The following is a 12,969-nucleotide window of genomic DNA, read 5'->3' on the forward strand; positions in this document are numbered from 1 at the left end:
TGAAGAGCACTCAAAACTATCTGGCTTATTTTTTTTAATCTATGCCTACAGGCTGGATGGAGGGGAGAGTGCCTTTGAGCATGAACAGAGTGCTTTTTCTCAATCCTAAGTAATCACAATAAGAGCGCATTCAGACACATTGGCTTAGCCCATGGCTTCCAAGTTGATTTGAACCTTGACACCTGTTGTTTCACAAATTAAGCAATGGAGATGTGAGTCACATTTGGGGTATAAGCTAGTCAAAGTTAACATTTACCTCTCCCATTGAAATCAATGGGACAAGAAAGTGTTTGCCTTTGAATAGGTCATGCCCATGGTTAAATTCAGAGTTCTCTTTCCACCAGGCTTCTTCCAATTATTCCGTGTGCTCTTTTAAGAAAGCTTTTGATCTAAATATCCAATATTTTTAAGTAATATGCAGGCAGGCAAACATGTATACTGAGAGCTTTAAAACAAAAATCTTTTCATCCTTCTGCAACATATTACAAGGTATTTCAATTATATACTCACAATTTTAAATAAATACACAAGTTAAGAGACAGCAGATGTACCGAAACTCATGAAAGGAAGTTATGTCATTGGGTCCAGCTAAACTAAACTAAACCCATTCAACAAACTATCATGACAGTGTTCAATACAATCATTAAAACATTATAACATTATAAAAGATGGAACTAATTTTTAACACTGGGTCAAATTAATTCTCTAAAAGCACTTGGAGAATTTTGGAACACAGAAATGAAGAAAACCATCAAATCTAGCATGTTGGGGGCCCCACTTTTTCTAAATTATATAATTTGGTATTTGAATGATTGGTCTTAATAATTGTATTATAAATTGGTATTGTTATAATGAGGCTATTATTGCACTGTGATTGAAAACTGATAAAAAATTACTGTATAGAACGATAAAAGCACTTGGAGAAGCAGAACAAATTCAGCAAGTGGAAAAATATCAGAATTAAAGCAGAGGGGTGGAGGTTAATACTCTGCTGTGTTTCCCTCCCTGATTCCCCCCCCCCAAAAAAAACCCCCAACTTCACAAAGATTGTTCCAAAGCATTCAGGTTTTGATTTCCACCCTTTATGACAGGGTGGGGGGGAGATTGAAGTGAAGGGGAGACTCAGCAAAATAAGTCTCAGTTTTGGCCCCCAAAAGAAATGTTCTTTTTAAACAAAGTTAGAAAGGCATAATCTACAAAATCTCTCCCAGTGTCAGATTACCTCTCAAGCAAGCAATTTACTGCAGTGAACTGCACACCTTCCCCACCTGACAGCTTATAAGAAGGTGGAATGGACATTCTGCTGAAAACTGAGAGCTCCTTCGTGTGTTAATGTTTACACTGGCGGTAATGATAGTGTCTGTCTCAATTAATAACGTTGTTCTGTTCTTCGTGTCCTGTCCAACAGAACATAGTGCATGCATTATTAACCAACTATTGTGTTCAAGTGACCTGCTAGTGGTGTATGTTGAGAGAACATCTTCATTTTCTCATGACGTGCATCTGAATATACAAATAGGCAAGCAATAAAGCAAGTACAAAATAAAGTCCAGGGTCCAGGACCTATCTCTTGATACCTCATCAGGGCCTGAGGGATGAAATGGGCTATACACTGATTTTTTTTTTCATCCTGTCAAGCAATATTTTATTTTATTTTAGGAGAGGAAAACTTTATTTGGGTGATTCTGCACTTTTCCCAAGAGTATGGTACACTGCTAGAAAAACAACTCTGCCTTGTCAACAAAACAGTCGTCTAAAAAGTCATGTTACGTTCAGCACTGGGCAAGTTCTCTGATTCCTACTATTTTGCACATTGGACTGTCTACTCCGCCTTCTAAAATGAGGGGGAGGAGATTGCAACTAGACAAGAGGAGAGGCACACAGACAAGGACCTGTTACTACTCCTACTGTTGTAGAAGAAAACTTCTGGGGCAAATTGGCCTCTCCCTTCCCAAAGCAAAAGATCAGATGGAAAGATCTGGTCCACTAGTTCCCTGAATCATGGCAATCCAAGGCTTGGGTTACAGTGCTCAAACTATTAATGTGAAGATTCCCGAGTAGTGCAATTGAACTATTTCAGAGTAAATGGCAATGCCAGTTTACAAACCTTGGCTGTTTTTTCTCCCTAGAGTGAAAACAAGCTTCAAAAGAGACTTGCAAGCCAAGCCAATACGTTTTCTCAAAAGTATGTCCAACTGAGCTCATTGGAACTTGTTCCCAGTTATGTGTGCCTGGGATTGCAGCTTCAATTACTTTTAAATCTTAATTTATTGGCATCACCTTCCAAATATCATTGCGCAAAAACTTGCACATCATTTTGTTGTCTCCCTGTCTTGAGTTGGGAAGAACTACTAGTGGTGCTAAATTCTGCCTTCAGAAGTTCTCAGTCACTCCACCCAATTCTACTAAGGTTTAATCTGGAATCTGGGGATGGGGGCAGAGAGACCTAATGTCCAACAAGTGTGAATTGAAACATTCAAATAAATTAATAGAGTAGGAAAGGGAGGGTCATTCGCTCTCCAACTTTTGGAACCAATCCCCACTGCACAGCTTCCTAAACCCATTTTTGTTTTACCCTGCAAATCCCACAGTTGCCCAGCTCCCCAAATCATCAGTTCACCCACCTCGCAGTAGACATCTTTCCCTGGGTAACCCGCTTTCATTTTGCATAACTCCTCAACCTTTGGAGCAGTCTGATCACATTTACTCATGCTTTTACGCACAGATATATTTCATTTTCCGTGTTAGCAGTTCAGCACCGAACAGCACCCAAAGTTTAGGAAGCTTCCCTTCCGACGTCCCTCTCCTTAGCATCTCACAGCTTCTCAACTCTTGGCGCCCTCAAACCTTCCACTCGCACCCATCCCGGCATCGCGCGGGGGACTTACCTATGGTGGTGATAACTGTGATGGCAAAGTAGAAAGACCCTGCGAATTTCCACTGGACCCCGGCCCGGTGGGGCTCCAACTGCATGATAATCTCCTCCAGCTGCTGGTAGTCGTCGTTGGTGATGTTGTACTTCCCCTTGAGCCGGGTCTCCTCGGCTTTCAGCTGCTCGTCCTCGCGCATTTCGTGGTCGGACTCCAGGGCATCAAAGACGGCCGCCCCCACCAGCAGGTAAGTGAACGTGCAGATGATCAGGGAGAGGGTCCGCACGTTCTGCCTCTTCATGGCCGCCAGGAAGGGCCCACGGAGGGGACCATGTCCCCCCCTGGCCGCCCGGAGATCCGACAGGGTGCAACAGAGGCAGCCGCCGAGCGAGGCGAGCTGCAAGCGGCGCCTGGCGGGGCTCGGTGGGCTTCCTCGGGGAAGCTGCTGTCCTTGGTGCTGAAAGCGCGGTGGCGGCGGCTGCTCCGGCTGCTGCTGCCGCCGCTGCTGTTCTGGCTGCTGCTGCTCTCCGCCTCGCGGATCGGGCTCCTGTGAGGCGGACAGGCACAGAAGGCTGCTGGAGCGTCTCGACCACGGACCTTGCAGCCGGCAAACTCTGCGCAAGACCTGTCCAAACCAAGCTGTCCCGGCGCGCAGGGCCATCAAGGGCACCTCTTCAGGAAACCAGATCTTGCCCACCCGAGGAGTCGAAAGGAGGCTCAGCCCGAAGACCAGAGGCAGGTCCCCCCCTCCACGCCGCCGCCCACAGTTTTCCCAAACTCCCAAAAACTCCCTTCCCGCCCTCTTAGCAAGGGAAAGCCAAGAGGGAAGTCGAGTCCGTCGGGGAGAGCGGATCGTGCCCGCCCCGCCACCTGTCTCCCCGCAATCGCCCTTCCCCGCTCGGGTTGGGGTTTATTCCGCACTTGTCGAGCCCCGGGGGGAGCGGGCTAAGGACGCGAAGAGGGGTCCCATCAGAGGGGCGGCGGGACGGCGGCACGCCCCTTCCAATCCATGTGCGACTGAGCTGTCCCTCCCGGGAGAGGCCAACTGGTCCCGTCTCCAGATGTGGTCGGTCCAGGTGTGCGCCGGTAGGATGCCGGCACAGCATCAGCCACGGCCCAAGAAGACTTCTTTTTGGGGCGCTGCCTCTTTGGAACGGAGAAAGAACTTCCGGTAAGTGGGGAAGGAAACTGACCAGCTTGCAAGCGCCACGGCGGCTCTCCCCCACCCCCAAATGATGCAAATTTTCACCAGGCACGCGCACAGGCACACACGAACATGCACACACACACACTTCTGCAGGCTGCTGCTTCCTTCGAGCAAAGCCTTCAAGTATGATCAGCAGCAATCTTGAGGCAGATCGTTCCAGGAGTCGCCACGAGGATCATACAGAGCGCACACAGCCTTTGCTTTGCAGCCACCAGCGTGGCTGCGGGGAGACGGGGCAGGAGGCGGCGGCGAAGTTCGCGAAGTCCAGCTTTCTTTAGGGTCAGTCGCGATTTGGCTGGGGAGGGGTCGCGGGGGGGAGGTCTCTTAATGCAGCCAGCCCCTTTCTGTTACTGTTTCGGAAGGGAGATTGCTTTTGGAGGGGAAGAGGGAGGAGAAGAGCCCACCGTTTGGGGGCAGGGCGATTGTCGCTGGAACAGATAGACGATGCTGAAGGAGAAGATCTGGAAGACCAGCCGGGGTAAGAAGGAGACGGTCTCAGACGTCAGCTTGCGGCTTTGGGGTCTCATAGTCGGACTCAGGGCAGGGGCGCGCTCGCTCTCTTTTCTCCTTCTCCTCCTCTTCCTCCTCCTCCTCCTCGCTGGAGTAAAAGGCAGACAGTCTGGGTCTTCTGGGGAGACAGGTGCGCGCCTGCCTCTGGATCCTTTATCTGAAAGGCTGCCGTTTGCCGGAGGAAGGAGTGGAATGAATGAATAATTGGGGGAGGGGAGGGGGAAGATTGTGTGTGTGAGAGAGAGGCGTGGCCCAAGGATGCAAAGGAATCTCCCGGTCGCGCGTGGGATCGTCTGGGAACCGACTGGTCGCACCCGCCAGTGCGCCACGCTCCTTTGCTCTTTTCGCAGACACTGGGAAGATGGGCTTGCCTGAAGCCGAAGATGAGAGCGCTACAGAAGGCACTTGGTCTTGCCAGTCTCCCTGCCTTAAAGGAGAGAGTTAACAGCCATCAGGATTCAGAAGGGGGAGGAGCACGGAGGGGGAGGGGGAGGGGAGCAGGACCCCTTGTCTTGACACTCTTCCATCCCAACCCCACTCCCCAGAAAATGAGACTCAAAGTATTGGAGAAATTATGGATCTTGGAGCCTGGGGTGAGGGGGACCAGGCTCTGTGTTTATGTATATCTTCGGTTCTGGGTCGTATCCTCTTTAAGGCTGCCTCCCCCACGACAAAGCTGCCCCCCAGCGTCCTAACTGCTTGACATCACCGGGAGTGGGAGGGGTGGCGTGCGCGCCTTCCTCCTCCATCACCATCTTCCTTCCTCGCCCAACGCAAAGCCAAGCCGGGCTGGGCTGGGCTTCATCTCCTGGGATGTTTCCAGCCCCAGAGAAGAGTTGGCGGTGGGGTTTGTGCGAGCCAGCTGTCGCCGGCGGAGAGTCTCCCACCTCCTTCAACCGCGCGCCTGCCTCAATTGCTCAGCGCCCTTCCCAGCGCTTGCCTCTGAGCGCAGACGGAGAAGCGCCCGCCCGCCCTCTCCCTCTTCTCATCCACCCACCTTGTCTGGAAAAAACTGGAACTCGTCGGCTGCCGTGTCCCGACCTGCTCTCTTGGTGTCCGCGGTCTCACTCACTCATTCTCTACATCCTCTGGCCCCGCCCACCCCAGATGTGGCCCCGCCCATTCTGCTCCTCTTCTTTAAATAAGCTGCGAGCTGGAGGAAGGGGATTTGGAGGGAGGGGGAGACAGATGATGTGCAAAAATCCAGGCACCGGGGACTCCCTTCCCTCGCTTTGCCAAGGCGTAGCAGTCTTCTGGTCTTTGGGAATGAAGCCACTGGACAAAGATGTAGCTAAGGTTGCCACCATTTAATTCTGGGACTGCTGCTGTGTCTCTTAGCAGACAGAAACTAAGCAAGGGAAACTTTCCGTGGCCTGGAAGCTAAGTAATTGGGGCAAGTTGGAGAGAATGTCACCTGCTTTCTTTTCAAAATTCTGAGCCACCTTCACACATTCTGGGCTTGGATCCAGACTTGGCCAGTTGCACTGTGATCGTGCAGACATACCCATGCCTCCTCAGAAGTAAGCCCCTTTTAGCTCAATGGGACTGCGATCCTAGTTCCACTTTCCTGGGACTAAGTCCCATTGAAAATGGGCTGTAGCCAATGACGTTTCACTCAGACCCACTGAAATAAATGGGCGGAAAACAGTCATGCTCATGAATTGCAAGAGCTCTGAGTAGGGCTAGTACTGGATACAGCCCCATGGGGTGTATGTCTAAGTAGACGTGTATAGGACTGGGTGTTTTATCCCCCACTGAAAGTAACGGGACTTGTCAGTCATGACACTTCTTTCAAAGTTACTTAGGTATAACTGACTTTGTCCAGACCCAACCCTATGTGGGTTGGTTGGTTGGTTGATTGCTTAACAAGCTTCATATCCCTTCTTCTTAGCACTCTCTATCTATCATCCATCTATCTATCTATCTATCTATCATCTATCATCTATCTATCTCTCCCTCCCTCTCTCTAAACCCGATGCTAATAATAAGATGTGATCAAAATATAAAGCAAGTCATACTTTAAAATAAGCAGGCAGCAAACAAAAAAGGCACTGCATGCAGCAAAAGTAAAAGTATTCAGCTCTTAATAAAGTGAATGAGCAATCCTTAACTTCTGAATGTGGCCAACACCCTTCTGCAAGTGCATGCCTTGTGCAAATACACTTATTGGGACGTGGAGATAGACTGCAGCTGCAGGGTGTGAAGGCTATACGTAGTAAGGACTCTGCAGTTGTGCCATCTGTGAGACAGTCCCCAGGTTGTTAAAGGCAAAAGGACCAGAGCCCAGGAAAAGATAACAACTTGAGTGCATATTCATACATTGCTAAAAGCACCACTGAGCCCATCCCACACTGCACAATTCAAAGTGTTGGTGCTGACCTTTAAAGCTCTAAACCAGGCATCCCCAAACTCGGCCCTCCAGATGTTTTGGGACTACAACTCCCATCATCCCTGGCTAACAGGACCAGTAGTCAAGGATGATGGGAACTGTAGTTCCAAAACATATGGAGAGCTGAGTTTGGGGATGCCTGTTCTAAACAGCCTGAAGGAGCGTTTGCCCCACCACCACCACCACCACCAATCGTTCAGCCCAGACACTGAGGTACTCCTCAGAGGGTCTTCTGCTGGTTCCCTCACTGCGAGAAGCGAAGTTACAGGGAACCAGGCAGAGGGCCTTCTCAGTAGTGGCGCCCTCCCTGTGGAACGCCCTCCCACCAGATGTCAAGAAGATAAACACGTATCTGACTTTTAGAAGACATCTGAAAGCAGCCCTGCTTAGGGAAGTTTTTAATTTTTGATGTTTTATCGTGTTTTTACTGTTCTGCTGGGAGCTGCCCAGAGTGGCTGGGGAAACCCAGACAAATGGGTGGGGTATAAATGATGCAAGCTAGAAAGCAGATGAGAGCCACATTTTGCAATCAAAGGTCACATTTTTATTATAATTATTATTCCATAAATCACTGTCCTTTGTCAAAAGGCTGCAGAGCGGCTTACCACATAGAAACATAATAAACCACATAACACGCCCATATACCATAGGCTAATGCAGAGATTGCAGTGCATTTGAATCACAGATGATGCAACTTGCAGCTCAGAGGTGAAAATGAACAAAGGACACAAGGACACAGGCTCACTGCTTGACATCAGTGCAAGTCTCAGTCTTGGGACAAATTATAAACCAAAGTTGCTACATATGTGGAATTATTTCCTCTTAACAGTGAGTCATACAACCAACCTTCATGGATGAAAGCCTTGGTGTGCTGGGCTCCCATGTCCAAAAGATGACCTCCAGGCAGACTCGAACCACATTGGCTCTTGGTTTTGAATAGGCATAGCCACATGGCTATCCACACCTGCCACCCAGACGTTTTGGTTTACGGTTCCCATTATCTCCAGGTCTGCAAGGGAGCATGCTCAGATCAGTGGCCCATGCAGGACTGTAGGGACGGCGAATCATCTGGACTTCCAAAACAAGCCCTTTGTTGCTGTAGAAGTGAAACCGGTCTCAGGAGGTTGGGCAAACACAGTCTTAGAGTCCTGGCTCATTTCAGAGCTGGGGTCAACAGCAGGCAATAATCCTTTGGCAACACTCTGGCAGGGCCCAGCAGCAAAATCAGCACTCTTAGCTTTCCACAAAGCAGCACTCTTGGGGCATTGTAAGGAATTAAAAGGATGACTGAACACTTGGTGCTGATCAGAGGGCAATTACGGTACTTGCCACTGTGATGTAAGCCACTCTATGCAAGCCAATAGGAGGGGGATCGGCGGAGGACCCTTTGGTGAGAGCACCCTCCAACTTGCAGCTCTCCCCTGCCCCAGCCTCCTCTGCTTGGCAGTGATCTTGCTTTCCTTTCCTAGCTTTCCCTGGCAAATAATGGAGCGCAGGTTTCCCGCCTCTCTATTTTCTCTTTTTATGTATGCGGAGCCTGAAATTTCAAGGTGGCTGTGCAATTATTGCACCACTTAATAGCTGTGTTCGGTAACCCCACTGCTGAGAAGCTGTGGAATGGCACAAAGGCGAAATGCTACTGAGGGGGCTCTTTCCCCCCCCCCCACCGCCCTTCTGCTTAATTGTAGGAGACGTTTTCCTGGGGTAATGGAGGAGGTACCTCTACACAATTTCTCTCTTTGAGAAATAAAGGCAGTTTGGAAACAAGGCAGACACGTTGCCCTGGGAAATAGAGGTAAATCTCACAGAGAGCTACTGATAATGGACTGAAAGGGGGATCTAGACTACATTCAGGGCCTTAGAGGAGAGGCATCTTTCTAGAGTGTCAATAGTGCATGGGCGAACTTCTCCAGCTTTGTGTGGCTGACATCATTGAGGGAGAGTTAGAGAGAGGAGCAACAGCCATTGGGAAGTTACAGGTGTATTCAGCAGGTGATTGCTTTGCTGAGCACAGAGCCTCCATTCATCATCAGATTTCTGCAGCAAGCTGCTGGAGAGGCAAATCCCACGGGAGAGAGCTGCCATGTCCTCAGCTCAGAAGCATTTTTAGAAGCTCAGAGGTCATTATTGTTTCCAGGCTTATAATTTATACAGTAACCTTTTAATTGCAGCCAGGAAGGGCCAGTTTATAAAGTCAGCACAATTGGGTGACATTCCTGGACCAGTTTTCTTTTCTTTTCTTTTCTTTTCTTTTCTTTTCTTTTCTTTTCTTTTCTTTTCTTCTCTTTTCTTCTCTTTTCTTCTCTTCTCTTCTCTTCTCTCCTCTTCTTTTCTTTTCTTTTCTTTTCTTTTCTGGTGGATTTTCCCCCCTCCTGATTTTTATGCATCTGAACAAGTAGGCTCTAGCCTATGAAAGCTTAGACCACAATAACTGAACCAGTCTTTAAGGTATTGTGGAGTGGGACAATAGCTTGTGGTGGACCAGATGTGTTGCATCTCCAGATACAGTTGAGAAAAGTCACTGTGAAACTCTTGATATCCATTGTCAGAGATTGTAGAGAATAGTGAGCTAGATAGACCGATGGGTTGACTTGGTATAAGGCAGCTTCCCCTTGTTTCTAAGGTTTCACATGACTCTTGGATGGTTTCCCCAGACTGCACTGCTTCAAGCTATACAAAGGTGTGGAGCAGGAGTTGCTGGGAGCTAACTGGCCTCAGTGGTTTCCCACTCCTCCTGAGCAACTCATGAACCTGTGAAGTTGCCTTATAACAGGCCTTCCATGTGTAGCTGGTTTCCCATCAGCTCCAGCCAACACGGTCAATGGTCAGAGTTGGTGGAAGTTGTAGTGTAGCAGCATCTTAGAACCAGAGTTTCCCCACTCCTGGCTTGTATCAGCTCAGACCACTGGTCCAACCTAGCCTAGTATTGTTTTCTCAGACAAGAGGTGCCAAGATTGAAACTGGGGTCCTACACATTGTGCTTTGGAATACATCACCCCAAGCCAGCACCCCAAACCAGCATTGCTGATGGTCAGGGGTTGTCGGAGTCATAGTCCAGAACATCTGAAGGGTAATGGGTTGGGAAAGGCTGGTGCAGACAATATTGTGCTACAAGGACCATTGCTCTGATTTGGTATTCCTGCATTCCTGTAAGTCTTCTGCTCTAACTGACCACTGTTGCTCACACCCAGCTTCCTTCAGGATCTTGTTCAGCCTCACCCTAAGAGTGAGGCTCCATGCTCCACCCATCTATGCCTCAAGCATCTCTGTCCTTCCATCAAAATCTGATTTATGTCGGCCACTTCTGATTCCCCCATAGAAAAGCAGAGAGTGCAGGGGGGCAGTCAAGGGGGGGTTCAAAGAGCCTTTCTATAAATAGATTGCAACACAGAGCAGAGTTGCAGTGCAGATCAATAGCCTGTCTTGAGGAGGGCTCCAAATTACATCTCCAGGGATGGAGGTGCTGAAGAGAATTGATAAATGAGTTGCAAATGCTGTGTGTGTTGTGTGTGTATCTAATTAACAAAGGGTGACTGGGATCAATAGCAACGAAGGAGCAGAGCTAAAAATAGAACTCAGGCCAGGAACTCAACCTGCTGGCAGCAGCCTCGCATGAAAATGTCCCCCTGAAATATTACCTTCCCCCAACACCAGATTTCCTTTTCTTTTCTGCTGGGAGTGGGTGCTGAATGCCAGGAGGAGACACGTCCTGCAGATCATCCCTAAGAGGAAGGAGGATCATCATCACGCAATAATATGATACCGGCACAGTATGTTCACTTCCAAAAGGAAAAGGGGAAAGATAGTCTCCTCCTTTGCAGGGAGAAACACTCAGAAATCTGACATCTCTCCCCCTTTCTTTGCTCTTTCGGATTACAAAGCTCTCCGCGCAGCTTTCTCTGGAGCAAAATGCATCGATCAGTTGATCAGTGTAACTGGTGAAGCCTAAGACAGATGGCGTGAGCCTCTAGAGTTCTTGGCACGGGCAGGTCAGTATACCAGTAGCAATCCTCCTATCTGCTCTGTTCTCTGTCATTTTGGATTAGAGGTCCACCCCAGAGGCCCTAAGAAGTCAAGCCAAGGGCCACATCCCCTCCTCTGCAAGCTTCCAGGGGCCACAGGTGGGCAGAGACAGAGTTAAAAGAGGGCAGAACAACAAATGCAAATGTTACATCCGTATGGGTAGTCTATATAGAATCATAGATCTGTAGAGTTGGAAGTGATCCTGAGGGTCATCCAGTCCAACCCCCTGCAGGAATCTCAGCTAAAGCATCCATGGCAGATGGCCATCCAACCTCTGCTTAAAAAGCTCCAAGGATGGAGAACCCACAGCCTTCCAAGGGAGACTGTTCCACCGTCAAACAGCTCTTATTGCCAGGAAGTTTTTGTATATCTACCTTATATCCTCCATCCAGCAAACAAGAGTTCAAGGACACATTCTTGCCAGGCAGAAACAGCAAGGGTGCAGAGCAGGGATGCTGAAGGATGTGGTTGAGGAGGATGTGTGACCTGAGATGAGTCACAAGCACCAGATAGAGAGGCTTGGAGGAACCCATTGGGCAACAGCCCCTGAAGTTCTCTACCCCTGCTCTGGAAGCCTCCCAGACCCACTTTCCTCCTTTCCAAAGGGAATGCAAAGTTCAGAGACAAACACATTTCTCTGCTCTGCTAACCTCCTATCATTATACAGGATGCATTGCCCTTTGGCTCCCTGGAGTAAGAGGAAGAGCTGGTTTAAACAAACAATGAACCAGTGGAGAAAATGCTATTGGTCATTACTGCATTGTGAGTGGTGGGAGAAATAAAGACCCCATAAGTCATTTCCTGATGGGATGCGGGTGGCGCTGTGGGTTAAACCACAGAGCCTAGGACTTGCCGATCAGAAGGTCAGCGGTTTGAATTCCCACCACAGGGTGAGGTCCTATTGTTCGGTCCCAGCTCCTGCCAACCTAGCAGTTCGAAAGCACATCAAAGTGCAAGTAGATAAATAGGTACCACTCTGGCATTAAGGTAAACAGCGTTTCCATGTGCTGCTCTGGTTGGCCAGAAGCGGCTTAGTCATGCTGGCCACATGACCCAGAAGCTGTACGCCGGCTCCCTTGGCCAATAAAGCGAGATGAGCGCCGCAACCCCAGAGTCAGCCACAACTGGACCTAATGGTCAGGGGTCCATTTTAAGTCCTTTCCACCTGGATTTGTGCACCAGAAATGCACATTAATTGCACCAGCAGCTAGCATCGTGCCTAATGATCTCAGGCAACCTTTGGGTCTTAAAATGCTGAGGATCTTCCTGCATCTTTTGTAACATCAATTGCCAGTTGGAAAATAATCAGAAAGAGCTGTTGCTCTCATGCCTTGCTTGCAAACTTCTCAAAAGCTCCTATTATGTCTGTATGTATAAAGCAGGAAACAGACACAGAAACTTAAATTATAAGCGTATGGAAAGTCCACTAGGAGGGGAGCTTTCTTAATAGGTGCCTGATTATCATCATCATCACCATCTTCATCATTACATCCATATCCTACCTCTCCTCCAAGGAGATCAAGATGGTGTACGTGGTACCCCACCCCCAAATTGGATCTCCACAAAAATCCCGTGAGCTTGGTTAGGCTGAGAGGTAGTGGCTGGTCCCTGGTCGCCCAGAGAGCTTCATGAATTGTGTGCAGATTTGAACCCTAGTCTCCAACGCTCTAACCATTACACTGCACTGATTTGTGTGCATAACACATTCCATGCAAATTTTGCATGACTGCTCTCTCCGTGTTCACCAACAAATTAATCACACCAGTTGTATTCTACTGGGCAAATAAATATTTTTTAAAAAATCTGTGTTAAAGGAGTGGGGAAGGAATACCTGCATTCTGCAGGCTAATTCACACATGCTTGCGCATCACTCAGTTTATGCAACAATTGATGACTTGACTGTGAGTGTGTGAACTAACTTCAAGTGCCTCCAAAGGACATGTTTATTCAGCATTGGTTCTAATCTGCTT

At 48.6% G+C, this 12,969-nt stretch overlaps 1 protein-coding gene across 2 annotated transcripts in view; it reads right to left on the minus strand.

Moving 5' to 3' along the window:
- Positions 1 to 4,943, minus strand: part of KCNK9 (potassium two pore domain channel subfamily K member 9) — a 92,600-nt gene extending 87,657 nt beyond the window's left edge. The window contains exon 1 of one of the 2 annotated variants that reach the window (XM_083622149.1): positions 2,889 to 4,943. In XM_083622149.1, coding sequence (XP_083478275.1) covers positions 2,889 to 3,531 — 643 coding nt within the window. In that variant the 5' untranslated portion in view covers positions 3,532 to 4,943. The remainder of the gene's footprint in view (positions 1 to 2,888) is intronic. The other variant, XM_083622150.1, reaches the window with a different exon arrangement.
- Between the last annotated feature and the right edge of the window lie 8,026 nt (positions 4,944 to 12,969).

The sequence above is a fragment of the Podarcis filfolensis genome, assembly GCF_964270895.1.
Source record: "Podarcis filfolensis genome assembly, chromosome: 7".
Taxonomy (NCBI): Eukaryota; Metazoa; Chordata; class Lepidosauria; order Squamata; family Lacertidae; genus Podarcis; species Podarcis filfolensis.